Source organism: Canis lupus, chromosome 9, assembly GCF_011100685.1.
Source record: "Canis lupus familiaris isolate Mischka breed German Shepherd chromosome 9, alternate assembly UU_Cfam_GSD_1.0, whole genome shotgun sequence".
Classification (NCBI taxonomy): domain Eukaryota; kingdom Metazoa; phylum Chordata; class Mammalia; order Carnivora; family Canidae; genus Canis; species Canis lupus.
In genome coordinates this window covers 54,015,131-54,030,274 of record NC_049230.1, presented here as the reverse complement: position 1 = coordinate 54,030,274, position 15,144 = coordinate 54,015,131, and the positions used below count along the sequence as shown (strand labels likewise).

Here is a 15,144-nt window from a genome sequence, read left to right as displayed (position 1 = left end):
CCGAAACGAAATCTGAGTACCAAGAGGAAATATCGGATTTTCGAGACAAATTCAATTTTCTGAAGTGCACAGTGATGGGTCATCTACAAGGAACACCATCATGGGATGTGGTCTTCTTGTAACAATCACAAACCAGTTTCCGGTCTTAAGTTGGTAAGCCAGCCAGTTAGATCACTTAACATTAGAAACCGAATCATTTAAGAGAATACTTTTAAAGATTGCATTAAGTGCATTGCAAGACATCTGAGGAACTAAAAAGCTGTCAGTTTCAGGCAATAATTATGGAGCCTTGGGAGCCACACATGTCAATAACACATGAGGGAACACAGAGCTAGCGGATCCATGTGTTACTGTGCAGCCACAGGTACTAACCTCCAGTACGAAGAAAGGGGACAGTGAAAATAAACATATAAGTAAATGGGTTTAAGGTCCATGCAAAGCCACATTACTACTCTGTGACCTTGCTCATACTCCAGTGATCGTTTTGGTTCTGCAAGTTTTAGGGCATCACCCCCTTACGGATCCACCTCTTTCAAACGGGGATGTGGGTCCTCGTGCAACACAACTGCCGTCTGTTAAGAGTGTCCTTCTGCTGTGACCACACTCTGCAGTTGCATTTATGGGTGCGATTCTGCTGTAAAATCATACCCAGTGACATCTTCTCAGATGGCAGTCGCGGTCAACACAGAGGGGGGAAAAGCCAAGCTCAGTTCATTGGCATTTTGAGGAAGTTTGGTTGTCATTGGGAAGTTGGTTCTTTCTCCCACCCAAGTTTTCCAGATGAAGTAGGTTGGGGTTGAATTTATACTCATAATTAGGCCTTTTCTGGGTCGAGATCTCCCAGTGGAGAATTTCATCGCTGGGTCCCCAGTCTTGGTGCTCTCATAGGGGTTAGTACCTGTGCTGTGACCGTATGCCGTGGCCGTCACAGGTAAACTTACAACATAGTCCCTAGCTTCAAAAGCATACGTGGGTTTCCCTATTGTCCTCTTCATGAGTTCTTTGTGAAAACAGAAAGACTGAGTCTGCCAATAATCAGCAAGAGAACAAGATAAATAAAATTAAAGTGACCATAAAACTGTAACATCTGACAAACAATCAGTAAGGATTTTCCAAATCTTTTGATCAACTTTCATGGGATTTTTCCATGCAATGAATTCTAAAACATGGGGAAACTATGTCCATAGTTTAGTTCTAGAAGGACCTTGCCCAGACCAGAAAAATACATCTTAATTTAAGACAATAAGATTACATTTGTAAATTGTAAATGGAGATCATACTATCTAGTTTCATTTTTCCTTGACTTACATAAAGATGAAAAAACAGTTAATAATGCTCAGGTGGCATACTTTAGAAATGTTCAGTGAAACAAAATTTCCTTACAGATGCCAACAATTTACAACAAAAAACATTTTATCCTGTTTACTTAGACACAAAATCGGCTATGCTAAGAAATGTCTGCATAGGATTTATACAGTAATAGAAACAAAAGATTGAAAACTGGGTCTGAAAGCTGCAAAACATGATAAATTAAAAGATGTGTTAAAATCACAGATTTATTATTCTAGGACACTTTTCCTATCTTTGGTACAATAGTCTTAGAGTTAAAAAAGAAGAATAAATGAAAATAAGGACAGTATCATTTTCGTCATGGGCCCTGTAATCCATATTCCTTCCGTGTTGAGATTGCTTTAAAATCAAATTTATTTCCCCAAACTTCAGATTTGCTTTTTATTTTTGAACTTCCTAATTTTACTTCTGTGATGCATTTCCTTTTTCTTTCTTTCTTTTTTGTTCACTGCTACTTCCTGAAGGAAGGGACCTCAAATCTGACCCTTGCTAAGAAAAGGCTGATCAAAAAAGAGGGAAGAAGAAACATGTTTCTATTCATTTACTAATGCTTCTAGAATGCGTCTGTGTGCACGTTAACTCTCAGGAAAACACACTCAGCATTGAGAAAAAAAAAAGTTTTTTTTTTTAACTGTTTTTGCTGAGCCCAGATTTAAAGAGTAAGAAATAGAACTCATTTGCCAATTAGCAATTTTTAAAAGAGGGGGTTTCCTTTAAATCATAATAGCCTGTTTCTCATTTCACTGGTTTTTTTTTAAGGCTTGTATTTTTCCTAGCTGTCTTTCCTGTACACTTATTGATTACTGACATTCTTTGGTCTTTTCCTAAACATTTAGAGAACATCAGGAAACACAGATTCGGAAAACCATTTGCAACCAACAGACTGTGTAGTGCCGAGAGAATGGAACAGACACAGAAACAAATGGTAAACAATCACAAATATTCAACATACGCCATCGTGAGATTCCAAAAGACCATTCAGAGGTACTTATTAGAAACACAATAAATGAGTGCTCTATAAAGGTCCTGCAAGTGGCAGAGATGGTTAACTGACTTACAGTTAATGTAAAACTTTATAGTCCAGCAAAAACACCCTGGCCAGATGTTGGCAATTCTTCCATGAGCAAGCAGGATGGACAGGGAGTTTTAAAAGCCAGCCTGATCCAGCCAGGAACTGAGATCTAATTATAGAGCTCAACGCGATCTATCATCCACTTCTGAAGCTCTGCCTTCTAACAATGGCTCTCTTGAAATCTTGAGGAAATTGATTTCTAATTCTTAACCTGATATGCTGAGTAATCTTAAGACAAGGTAATTTCACCAACTATATGTATTCTTCCCATAAAACGTTGAGATTGAACTCTGTGTATAAAGAAATGGGGGGGGGGTTGTCCCTCATTCTATTTATTTACTTATTTTTAAAACATGGAACACCACAAATTTGAGTGCCGTCCACAAGCAGGGGACATGCTAATCTCCTCCGTATCCTTCCAATTTTAACATATGTGCTGCCCCTTGTTTTAGTCAATTATACATTTACATTCTTTTTTACCCAAAGGAAGGAAGAGTAAAAATTATGTTTGTATGAAAACACATCCCACAACCACTGTACCACAATTCCCAAAGGTCAGGATAAAAGACCTTAGTGGAAATGTCAGCACACATGCCTGTTTACTCTTGATTACCACGCTTCATTATTTATTATAAAGGATATCTGGGGATGGCTTAGACTATGCTGCTCAGTTAGATTTCTTCGGGAAGCTCCAAATGACTTTATTCCAGTCTTTTCCTATAAACCAAACTGGTAACTCTTTTTGGTTACTGGATCAATTTCACAAAGCCCTGTGAGCTAGGCACAATCATAATTGAATGGCAAACTGGAGTCTAAACGACATCCACTCATGAGTCAACCATATCTATATAATAGATGCTCCCTGAATGTGGACGTCACAGAACCTCAGACTAAGAGCAGCCTCTCTGGCTTCACCTCTTCCGAACTTCATCTTTTTAGGCCTTGGTTTTCTTACCAGTAAAATAAAGATGTCTTAGTACCCAGGGTCCTAGGCCAGTTGAAGGAAAGTAAGTGGTCCCATGGAAGAGAGTCTGGTACATCATAAGTGCTCAGTAAATGTCAGCCACTTATTATCTTAGCCTCTAAAGATAAATCCGGCCTTAGGCCTTTCCAGCAACAGATATTTTAGCACCATCATATAAATTCACCATCATATAAATTCACCAACATAGCTAAAGAAATCCCTGTAAACTCGTGACATTTCCCCTTTGAACCCTGAGGCTTAGCTCAGAGAGAAGTATCTTCGTGACGCTTGCATTATTGCAGCAATTATCAAGCAATTATTTTCTGAGTATACAGTGACTTCCAATTCCTCATCTCGTCTGCTGCTGGCTTTAGCAATTGAATCTAAGCTTCCTTTTTTGGTAAAATCAAGGTAGAATATTAATGACTTAGATGTGTTCAAAGGGAAGTGGAGAAAAGCCTTTCTAAAATGTGCTCGAGACATAAAGGACTCTGGGCTGGCTTGGCTGGCTTTCTCTTCTTCTTCCCATCCATTCTGCTTCCTTCTTTCTTCTCTCCTCTTTCTATCCTTGTTCTTCTTTCTAGCTATGGTGAATCACAGGTCCTTACCGGTTCATGTTATGGGGAAAACACAATGGGTTCATTCACAAACAAAATGGGTTATGCAGAACAACACATGCAACCAGAGCGCACAAGAGACACACGATTCCAGAGCAGAACTTACCCCACGCTTTAAACTCCTGAAGCAGTGCATTTTGGGTTTGGAGGTCATGAACTCGTTGAAGCGATGGGAGAGGGGTTCCTTTTGCTGCTTGGGAGACTGGGGGCCGTTGGGAACAGCAGAGGGTGAGGCAGAGGCAGGGGGAGGAGGGGGAGGCTGATGGGGGGATGTTAAAAGGGACATAAGCTACATGTAAGAGATGGAGCAGTGACAGAGTAAAATCAGAAACAAGAAGATAAGACACAAAACAAAAATAAGCATCAAATCATATTTGAAATCCAAAGCAAGTCAAACACAAACGATTAAATATTTAGGCCATGGTCCAAAAGAAAACATGTAGAATATGACGAAAGTGGAAGTTTTAGTAGTCAAGCAACAGAAGAAGAGCAAGAAATCTCTGACAAGAAGCTCATGCAGACTCTCACATGCAAACTGTTTCTGATTAGTTATGCTAAACCAGTTAAGGCCAGAAGGGTAGAGATTTCTAAACCACCTAAACCAAGAGAGCTCGATGAGAGCAAATAAAGGACCTTAGATGCCAAGGTTATCAAAACAGCAAGACAGTCTTTGAAAATTAAATTCGAAGTTATTGTCAGGAGAGTGCAGTAGTGCTGCCTTGACCGCATGTGATGCCCAGGTTAAAGCTGTCATGCACCTATGTATCACGCTACCAAAAGAAAACGCAAAATGTTCATGGAAGCACATGGTTAACATGAATTCAGACCAAGTTTTAGCCCATGGAAACGATTTCAATCAGAGCTGCCAATAAATCGTTCTAGAAATTCTGCGCAGTGTCCCCTCTCCCAGCCGAGGTGACCAGGTGGCTAGGAGACTTAGCAGTGAAAGGCATGATGGGAAATGGCCGAGAGGTCAGTAGAGGTCAGTGTTAGTGTGGTTGACACCATACAAGTGGCAATGCATCCGAAATAAGACAAATGGCCATGGCAAAGGTACCACCACCAAAGAAATAATAATTTAAAATAAAATAGCACACTAGCTAGCTAGCTCTTTTTTGCATTCTGCAAACTACAGGTTTAAGTTCTTAGGTTTTTGGTTTTTTTAAAGACTAACAGAGAAAGTAAAAAGTCTCCACATTTTATAAAACCCATTTCACACTGGGTCCAACCATCAGTACCTTATTTTTCTTGATGAATGGCCATAACTTTCCTTTGGATTTGCCACCAAATTTGAGCTCTGATTTGCCTTCTCTGGAATTCGAAAGGCTGTTATCCGACACAGTGCGCTTCATGGGCTGAGTGTAATCCTCAAATTCAATGTCCCCGGGAGGTTCAAACCCGGACTTATAAGCTTCTATTACCAGCTGCGAATCCTGAAATTACAATATATTATATTATATAATATAACCATATTATATATGGTTTCCTGGGAATCAAGTGAAGGAAGAGCAGGTAGGAGAGTGTTTGAGTGGGGGCCGGTGCTGCTAATAGTTCAAGTTCTTGAATATGAGCTTGAATGAAGACCTAGAAAGACTCTTGGATTTAGTAACATAAAGGTTGTAGGTGAAACAGAATGATCAGTGATATAATGGGAAAACAAGGCTCCCATAATGGGAGAAATATCCTAAAGATCTAGGGTGCTCACAATTTCCCATATAAAAATGATCAAGGGAAACCATCATTCAGACATGATCTTATAAAACTGTGAAGTTTCAAGGAAAAAGACATTTCCAAGCTTCTAATACAAAAAATTAAAATCAGGGTTGTTTCAGAATTTAATCAATGCCAGAAGTCAATGAAGCTAAGAAAAAAAGCCAAGATTCAATAGAGGTGAAAGCTTACCTATAAATCTCACGATTATTATTTCCCTTTAAAAGATCCCTCCCTACAGTCATTTATTGGCGACTGCTGACATTTTAAACACTGTGATGAGGGAAAACCTCACCAAGACTATTTCTCGATCTCTCTCCATGAGCCAGGCATCTATGAGCCACCAAAAGACTTTGTCCAAAGCTGAGGATGCAAAGATGTCCAAAATCAATGAAGTAACAGCGGTAAGAAAATGGAAAAGGCACTCATACCATGGAAAACTGGACTGCATGGATGCATGACCAGTCACGTGTCTCAACCAAGACTCATGTTCAGCAAAAGGACTTAGAGGTGCTTAAAGGAGATAAAACCATCAAATAAAGAGATTTTCAGTGTAAGAAAAGGATGGTTTGATCACTTACAACTACTTCTTGGCATAATGTAGCTTTATGGGGGAAACACCATCAATTAAGAAGCATCAGTAATTTCCCCCAAAAAAGTTAGCTGAAATCACCAAAGAAGGAGGCTTTGGCAAATAGATGTTAATAAAAATAGAGATCGAGGAATTCTAAAATAAAAAGAATATGCCTGCTACTGGAACTATTCTTTCTACAAACACTATCATTTAACACATTTGGAAGTATTTCTGCACATTGGATTGATAACAATTTTTTTACACATATGGCCTTAAATGTTAATACACCTAAAATGTCCTTAGGGCAATGAAGAATCTATATGCTAAGATATGCTCATATCGGAAAGACAGCTTTGATTCCTTGCCTGGGCTCATTCCAAGATGCTCTTATGACAAAGAATACTCTTGACATTGCTTTTTGTTAAATATTTGGTTTTGCAAATTAATAAATGTTTGTAAAAGCCTACAGTGGTATCCTAGTTATTTTTGTTGAGGGAAATAGGTAGGTTTCTAGGAAAGGAATCCAAATGAATGACACTGGCCCTAAGTAGTGTTCTCAGATGGAGACGATTGTGTCCTGCAAGGGACATACGGCAATGTCTAGACACTTCTGATACTTATAACCCAGGGAAGGGTGCTACTGGCATCTGGTTAGTAGAGGCCATGGATGATGCTACTACACACTCTGAAGTCCTCAAAACAGGCCCCTACAATAAAGAATTATCTGACCTGAAATGAAACAGAGCCCTAAAGAACCAGATCCCAGTGTGTGGGGTTACTCAGCTAACTGACAGGAAAACATTTCAATTTAATTCTGTAATGTCCCAGACTTATCTGTGTTTTTTTGGAAAAGAAATGTGAGAGCTAAATCCAAAACACTAAGGCTGAACAGAACACTCTAAAATGGTGTTACTATGGCTGCAAAGTACTCGTAAGAACTGGAAACAACTATCCATCTTGAGATAATTCAGCGAGGTCACTGTGGACAGAAGAGAAGAAATAATGGAACCAGAATCCTTCGTTGTAAATTAAGTTCAAACTACAATACTTACATTCTTCTGATCGATTGATTCAGCTGCCTTTACTATTTCATCCAAGCATTTCCCAATGATCGGAATCACCTGCCGATCAACCTCCGCGTAGGTCTTCATTGATTCTCCGATCCGCACTATCCTCCGTTCTTCCATCTCCTGTATTTTCTGCAACATTAGATTTTGCATGAAATCAATCTGGTCCACTATGACTCACAGAAGTTGCTTTCAGTGGCATTGTTACCTTGAGCAAACAGTCTGGGAGGGAAATAGGCCGATCGGTAGGGTTAAGGCTATACTTTCATTATGATTATTGCCTCTGTCTTGGTCAGCTGTACACATCTTTGATGAGTTGTTAGGCTGCCCAAATGTATACTTTATGGGATTCCATTCCAATTTCAGTGAGAACCCCAAGCTCAAGTACTTTTCCCGTTGACACCATTTGGTGATACATTTCAAACATCTCTGCCTTTGATCTGCTACTTCACTCTACCAAAAGCCTGGTGTCGGTTAACGGTCTCAACCCAACCCAGGCTGAAATGTAACGAGTGTATCTTCCCTCTACTAGTTGGAGGTTCTCGTCTGCTGTCTGCTATGTGTGTAGACACTAAGAGGCAAATACTTGTTATTTTTTTCTACAATGGGACACGAGTTGTAAAAGATTCCCAGTGTGGGAGAACAGGTCTATAACTTTTCTCATGCCATTTCTGACAACCTAAAGTACCCAGAAGAAAAACAATGCAAAGAAAAAGACTGTCAGGGATCCCTGGGTGGCGCAGTGGTTTAGCGCTTGCCTTTGGCCCAGGGCGCGATCCTGGAGACCTGGGATCGAATCCCACGTCGGGCTCCTGGTGCATGGAGCCTGCTTCTCCCTCTGCCTATGTCTCTGCCTCTCTCTCTCTCTCTCTCTCTCTCTCTCTCTCTCTGTGTGACTATCATAAATAAAAAAAAAGAAAAAGACTGTCATGTGTTCAAATCCTACAGCCGTATGGATTCTGCTAGGACTCCTAAAATTTAGTTGGCATTTTATAATCTGAATGGTCCTTTTAGCAAAGAGGGTGCTAATCTAAGACTTGTACTTCTAAGACTGGCAAAGAAGGCTGCAGTTGCAAACTAAGGACATCTACAAAGGTCATTGATTAACCCTGAGATTAAGATTATATTTCTTCTTATTGCCAGTCAATGCTTGATCTGGATGCTCGATTTGTTTGTTTATATTTTTATTTTTTTTAACTAGGCTCCAAGCGCAGAGCAGAGCCCAACTCAAGGCTTGACCTCATGACCCTGAAATCAAGACCTGAGATCAAGAGTCAAGTGCTTAACCGACTGACCCACCTAGGCACCCCCTGGATGCTTCAAAAAGTGACTTCAGCTCAAGGAAATGCAGAATTCTGTAAATACTCATAAGCCCAGCAATCATGATTCCAAATGTGTCTCTAAAGGCAAAGCCAATCTGAGAAGCCTGAATCACTTACCTGAAATATGTTGGGGATGTGAGTGTGGTAATATTCGTGCTGCTCATGGTTGAATTTCTGGAGAATTGATGAGTAATCTGCTTTGCTGTCCTCTGCCATTTGGTGACGTACTTGAGCTTGTTGTCGAGCCTTGGGGAAAAAAAAACGAGAGTATCCAAATGTTTACATATGATAAGAGCCTGGAGTTGCAAACTGGAGGGGTTTGCAGGCAAATCGACCTCCAATGCATTATATTTAGCAGGTATTATTTTCTAGAAATTGTTTAGATCTTGAATTTAGTTTAGGTAAGGATGTGCACCCTAGTTTTTCACAAACCCTACCATTCTCTATTGTCTTAACTTGGCATTACTTTCTAGTTTGACACAAGTGCCCCTATTCTTTATTGTTTGTGCTTGGCCCAATTCACATATTTATGTTACCTAGATGGCCCTTGTGAGAACCTGTGCTTAGATAGATAGATAGATAGATAGATAGATAGATAGATAGATAGGAGGGGATGGAGGAATCCAGAATTTTTTTTTAAATTTTTATTTATTTATGATAGTCACAGAGAGAGAGAGAGAGGCAGAGACATAGGCAGAGGGAGAAGCAGGCTCCATGCACCGGGAGCCCAACGTGGGATTCGATCCTGGGTCTCCAGGATCAAGCCCCAGGCCAAAGGCAGGCGCTAAACAGCTGCGCCACCCAGGGATCCCCAGAATTTTTTTTTATGCAATTCTCAGTGGAGTTCATGAATTACAAAGGCATGGAACCAGTGATCCTTATGGACCTAACACTCTCCACGATGTTTATTATTATTATTATTATTTTTAATCTCTACACTCAACATAGGGCTTGAACCCAGAGATCAAGAGTTGCATACTCTACAGCTGATCTAGGGAGGTGCTCAGATGTTTACTTTTAGTGTATAGTTTAAAGAAGTAGTAAATATGGCACCTTCTTTGTGTTTTACTGCATTGATTTTCTCCTAAATAATCAATAATAAAATTCATGCATTTGTTTCTCTCTTCTAATTCACATTTTGGTTAATTACACACCTACGCAAAAGGGGGCAGTTGTCGACAAACTGCAGAATCAATTTTATTTATTTTTATTTTGTAATTAAGCAGGCTCCACGCCCAACATGGGGCTTAAACTCATGACACCAAGATCAAGAGTCGCACACTCCACCAACTGAGCCAGCTGCGCATCCCTGCAGAATTGATTTTAAAGCTTGAACAAGGGACGCCTGGGTGGCTCAGTGGTTGAGCACCTGCCTTTGGCTCAGGGCGTGATCCCACAGTGCCAGGATCTAGTCCCACATTGGGCTCCCTGCATGGAGCCTGCTTCTCCCTCTGCCTAGGTCTCTGCCTCTCTCTCTGTGTCTCTCATGAATAACTAAATAAAATCTTTTTTAAAAAAGAAAAAAAAGTCACATTTGAACAAAAATGCCTGAAAACTCTGAAGTCATTCACAAATACCACTGATGGTTATGCTGGTGAGCCCACTATAGATTCATCTAGCACTTTGGAGATGTCTGGAGAAGTATGACCTCATGAATCTCTAACACAGTCTGAATTCATGCAGGGCAAAAACTACCCCCTGCCAGATGAAGAGGTGGCTTGGCCCGCAGGTGACTTGGCCGACTCCCACACTGAGCCAAAAACACAACAGGAAAAGAGCCTCGTTCCAACATAACCAAGAGAACTTTTTGTTTCTTTGTTTTTTGTCTTGTTTTAGTAAACCCAATCATTTTTAAGGACAAAAAAAGAACACAGACATGTTCAAATGTAAAGCCGGTGCCCCACTTTCTGCCTGACCACCGGGAGCACCTACTATCAGATTTTCAGCATCTCGGTGTTCTGTAGGGTTTCCTGCCTCTGTGACTTGGAGGCCTCACCTGATTTTCACTTCCTTGACACATTTCACTCATCTGCGTGTTGGTGAAAGCTCAATGTGGTTGTTCAGAGTTGCTTCCTTCATCCTACTCTCCAACACGTCTCAGACAAAGGTTAACAATATAAATATTTCCAAACTGATTTCCTGATTACCTGAGGGTTTTTTTTTCTTGGTTTCTCAAGGGCTTTAGAGATCTCAAAACCCTCAAAATCTCATTTTTATATACTTCTCATCTCCCCTTGGTTACTTCAACGGCCATATTCTTCCTCTTTGTCGGCCGTCTGTTAACTCCCTTCCTGACCATATGCTCTAGCTTCCGCTTCTACTGTGTCCACTAGTAAATATATGAATCTGGTCCCCAAAATGTTAAGTCCCCAGCTACCCTCAAAAATCCATGCCCTTTCAGTATACTCTAGGCCTCCTCTGTTTAAATAATAGCTTTCCCACCTCCGTGCATACCATCTGTTCTCCTAATGATTCCAACACAAAAAGCCTTTAACTCTTTCAATTACTTAGTTTTATCATGTATCGCTTTGTTGTGACTATGAAAAAAAAAAAAAAACAAGGAAACTCCCAGGTAGACCTTAAATTTCTTAAAAATTCTCTATTTCATTTATAAACCTTCCTCAGAAAAAGTCTTACAAAAATTCAAGGGGGACGGGTTGTTTCCTCATCTCCTTTGTAAATAAGAGTAACAAGTTACAAGATGGAGTCCCCTTATTTATTTTGGAGAAATTATTCTAACTTGGTGAATTTTTAAAATAGCTTGAGCTCTGAAACAGAGAGCAAAATATCATCATTATGCATGTGTAGGTAGGTACATACACACACACACACACACACACACACACACCCCGAGCAGATACAAGCTTCCTGACAATACACCCAACATATTAACCATGGAATGTTTCACTCATAACTGGAGCACCCTGCCAGAGGTACCCCACCACCATCTGTTTGGAAGTGGCAGCGATCACCTCCTCAGTTCCCCCGAATCCCTAATAATACTGTGTTCACTTGGATTACATAATTGCTTTCATGAGCATATTAACTCGTAATAGTTTCACGATGCCCTTTACAAGCTTTATCTGCAGTGATCCTGGAACCTAACTAGGGACCACTAGATGGGAGCTGAAGAAGCTGAAATCAGGAATGATTCATATAAACCTCCAGCCTGGAAAGCTAGCTGAGTAGAAGAAAACAAATCAGACAAACATATGTCAGAGGGAATGGTCTACCTTTTATGTTAAAGAAGCATCATCTCCCTGGGAGATTTTCTTGAATGCAAACATGTGGACGTAAAGTTGCAAAGTGTATGTGTGTATGTATTATTTTCCTACAGTCTCTCTCTCCTCCCTCTCTCTCTAATTGGACAGAGAAGCACTTAAAGGCAGTAAAATATTGTCCCACATCAAATTCCTGCAGGGCTGGGGCAGGAAGACAGGACAGTCTTATTCTCAATCCCAGCATCCAGCTGCTTTGAATTAATACCCACTTTTGAATCCCGGGCCCAGGAATGTGCCATTGTTTGAGCAAGTTTTACTATGGAAAATCTATTTTTGTTTCATAAGCTCTTATGTTAATTTTGTGATGGAACTTAGAAGAGTCTCTAAAACTAGCCTTGAGTCGGTTACTCACGTTTACAAATACGTTTTTAAAAATATCTTTAAAAGTGCTTTCAAAAACTCATCCGGAGTGACCCGTAAGTCACTATATATTTTAGAGAGTGTATCTCCTAGTCTAAGGCTAAATGAAGATCATAAAGACCACTTTTTCTCATCTCTGTTTAAGTCATTCTAAAAATAGTGACTATTATCTTCAAGAGGTATTTCCTTCCCAAGCCAGACCATAAGCTGTATCTTGCAATTAAATTAAAGTTCTTGTTCTAAGAATACAAGACATTACATCTTATAGCAACATAACTGTAGGGCCAAGAGAAGTTCAGAGGGTTCTGGGGTTTTGTTTTTCTTTAATGAGTCAGTCATAGAATTTAGAGAAAATATTCTTAAAAAATCCAGAATGACCACAATTGCCTAAGGCTGTAAATCACAGACATCTTTGAATAAGATCTAAGCCACTTCCACTGTCAATCAGAAAGACTGAATTTAAACTTCAGAATTTCTTTGACAAACCCTTGGGAATCTCCCCAAAGAAATCCAAACAGGCCTAAGTATGTACTGCTTGAACATGACTTCACTGCATGGTTGCTCTTAACACAGCTCCTCTAAATGTCCTATGGAAGTAAAGCTGGATTGCCTGAAAGGTCAGAGTTGAAGTATCTAAATAAGGAAAACAATAATTTAGAAATTGAACTGCAGCCCGATGCTTCTAAATCCTTACGGGTTTAAAGATAAAAATACTATAATCCATTTAGTTAGTTAAATTTAGACTATTAGCATTGGCCAAAATGTGCAGCTACTTCCTGTTCAGTTCAGTGTTATTTTTTCCCTTAATATTTCAGATATTAAGGGAAGAAAACAACGCTGTTAGCCGAGTCTCAGCTGTCATAAGTAGAAAATGTAGGGTGTACTAAGAAATGTGTTCACTTTCATGTGGGGAACATGGTTGATTTGCTTAAGAAATTACACACTCACATTTTTTCTCAGGGCTGCTCATGGCTTTTGACCTTTTCACAAAAATGGGCAAATACATACTGGTTCCATTTACATATTTACTGTAAATAAATAATGAGATTTATTAATTTTTTGAACATGGCCTCAGATCTCCTGCATTTTTATATATGCTCCTATTTCTTAAATGATAAACCATTTAGTACAGCAGTGTTCAGAGGTTTAGGAAAGCCACTTTTAACTTTGTTAAAGGCATGTAATAGTATACATTTAAAAGGCGCATCTTTTACTCCCAGAAATCTGGGGACAGCAATGAGGAATAATTTACAGTCACCATGGTAGCTCAAATGACAGTAAATGTTTTTTCAGAGCAGCTATACTTTCAATGTGTTATTTTATCATTATCATAAAAAGAAACCAACTGTATTCTAGGCTGGACAGAAAAGGGGACTAAATCGAGATTTTATTTGGAATTCATGATTTTGCATTATTGCCAGGGTGCCCATAATCATTATCCAATAGCTGGAGACTGAGGCAGCTCCACCCAGGGAGCAGATGGGCTTGACCACTATCCCCAGGATCCAGAAGGGTGAGTGGCCTGGGCTTCAGGCACAGCAAGGATCCAGTAGGGCTCTTGGCTTCAAATGTACCCCCTTTAAACTACCTGAGCCACTGATTTAATATTGTGGATAAAACTGGGGAGCCTGGCTAGTTCAGTTGGTAGAGCATGTGACTCTTGATCTCGGGGTTTGTGAGTTCGAGCCCCATATTGGGTGTAGTAGAGAAGATTTTAAAAAGATAAAGTCTTAAAAAGATATATCATGGATGAAATAAAATCTACAAATTTGGTAACCTGGGTTATCTGGCCTCTCTCCATCATTAGTTCTTTTTTCACCCAGTTACAAAAATTTGCTTGCTGTACATGATTCCCATTTACAGAACTGTGTGGTTTAGAAAGTAAAAGTGCCTGTACATTCCACCCTCTGACAACCACTGGGAACATGACAACCTGGAGTCCTTCATCTGTGATCTGTGAAAACACCAACAGCAGGTAAGGCAGCCCGGGGCAAGCCCTGGACAGTCCAGAAGCACAGCTACATGATGCCATGCAATGACACCAGCACATTACAACAATCCCCAGTCCACAGATGGCAAACTTGGGGATTCTCAGATTGGCAAGGAGCTCTGACCACCAGAGCACCCCTTCCCTTTGGACTCAGGGTCAGGGTTAAAGAGAAGCACACACACTTTGGCAGCACACAAAGAAGGAAGGGGCCACTGAATGCTCTAACCTATATTCTAGGCATTTGAGACCCATTAAAACAGCAACCAGCCCAGAATCCCTGAAAACTAGTTGGTATACTAGATTTCTCTAGGATTTGTCAGTGATTAGGAGTAAAACTTATGTTTCCTAGTCCTTGACTCAGCATCTGTACTTCTGGGAATTTATCCTAATGAAATAATTTAATTAATTAATTCATTTTTATGTGTATTTATTTTTTAAATCATCTCCACACCCAAGGTGGGTCTTGAACTCACAAATCCAATAACAAGGGTTGTATGTTCCACCAAATGAGCCAGTCAGGAGCCCCCCTAATGAAACCATTTCATTTTTCTTTTTCTTTTTTTTTAATGAAACCATTTCAAATGTCCACAAAAGATATCCATCATAGTATTATTTATAATAGACAATAACTTGAAACAAATGCCTAGTAATATCATTGGTTAAATATGTCATATCCTTGATGACCTAAGATGCAGTCAAATATATATATATATATATAAAAGAGTATTTAATGATTAGGGAAAATGAAAGCTGTATGTGATTTTAAAAAAATTTTCTTGGGCAGCCCGGGTGGCTTAGTGGTTTAGCGCCACCTTTGGCCTGGGGCATGATCCTAGA

General features: G+C 39.8%; 1 protein-coding gene and 1 pseudogene across 17 annotated transcripts in view; both read right to left on the bottom strand.

Moving 5' to 3' along the window:
* The window catches only part of FNBP1 (formin binding protein 1), a 152,642-nt gene that overhangs the window by 22,364 nt on the left and 115,134 nt on the right, over positions 1-15,144 (bottom strand). For 4 of the 17 annotated variants that reach the window (XM_038549043.1, XM_038549057.1, XM_038549042.1 and 1 more), the window contains 5 exons: positions 8,794-8,922; positions 7,340-7,486; positions 5,242-5,436; positions 4,110-4,292; positions 942-1,025 (listed from right to left, as the gene is read on the bottom strand). In XM_038549043.1, coding sequence (XP_038404971.1) covers positions 942-1,025; positions 4,110-4,292; positions 5,242-5,436; positions 7,340-7,486; positions 8,794-8,922 — 738 coding nt within the window. The remainder of the gene's footprint in view (positions 1-941; positions 1,026-4,109; positions 4,293-5,241; positions 5,437-7,339; positions 7,487-8,793; positions 8,923-15,144) is intronic. The other 13 variants (XM_038549045.1, XM_038549047.1, XM_038549048.1 and 10 more) reach the window with 6 other exon arrangements.
* Positions 2,770-2,864, bottom strand: LOC119873467 (annotated as a pseudogene).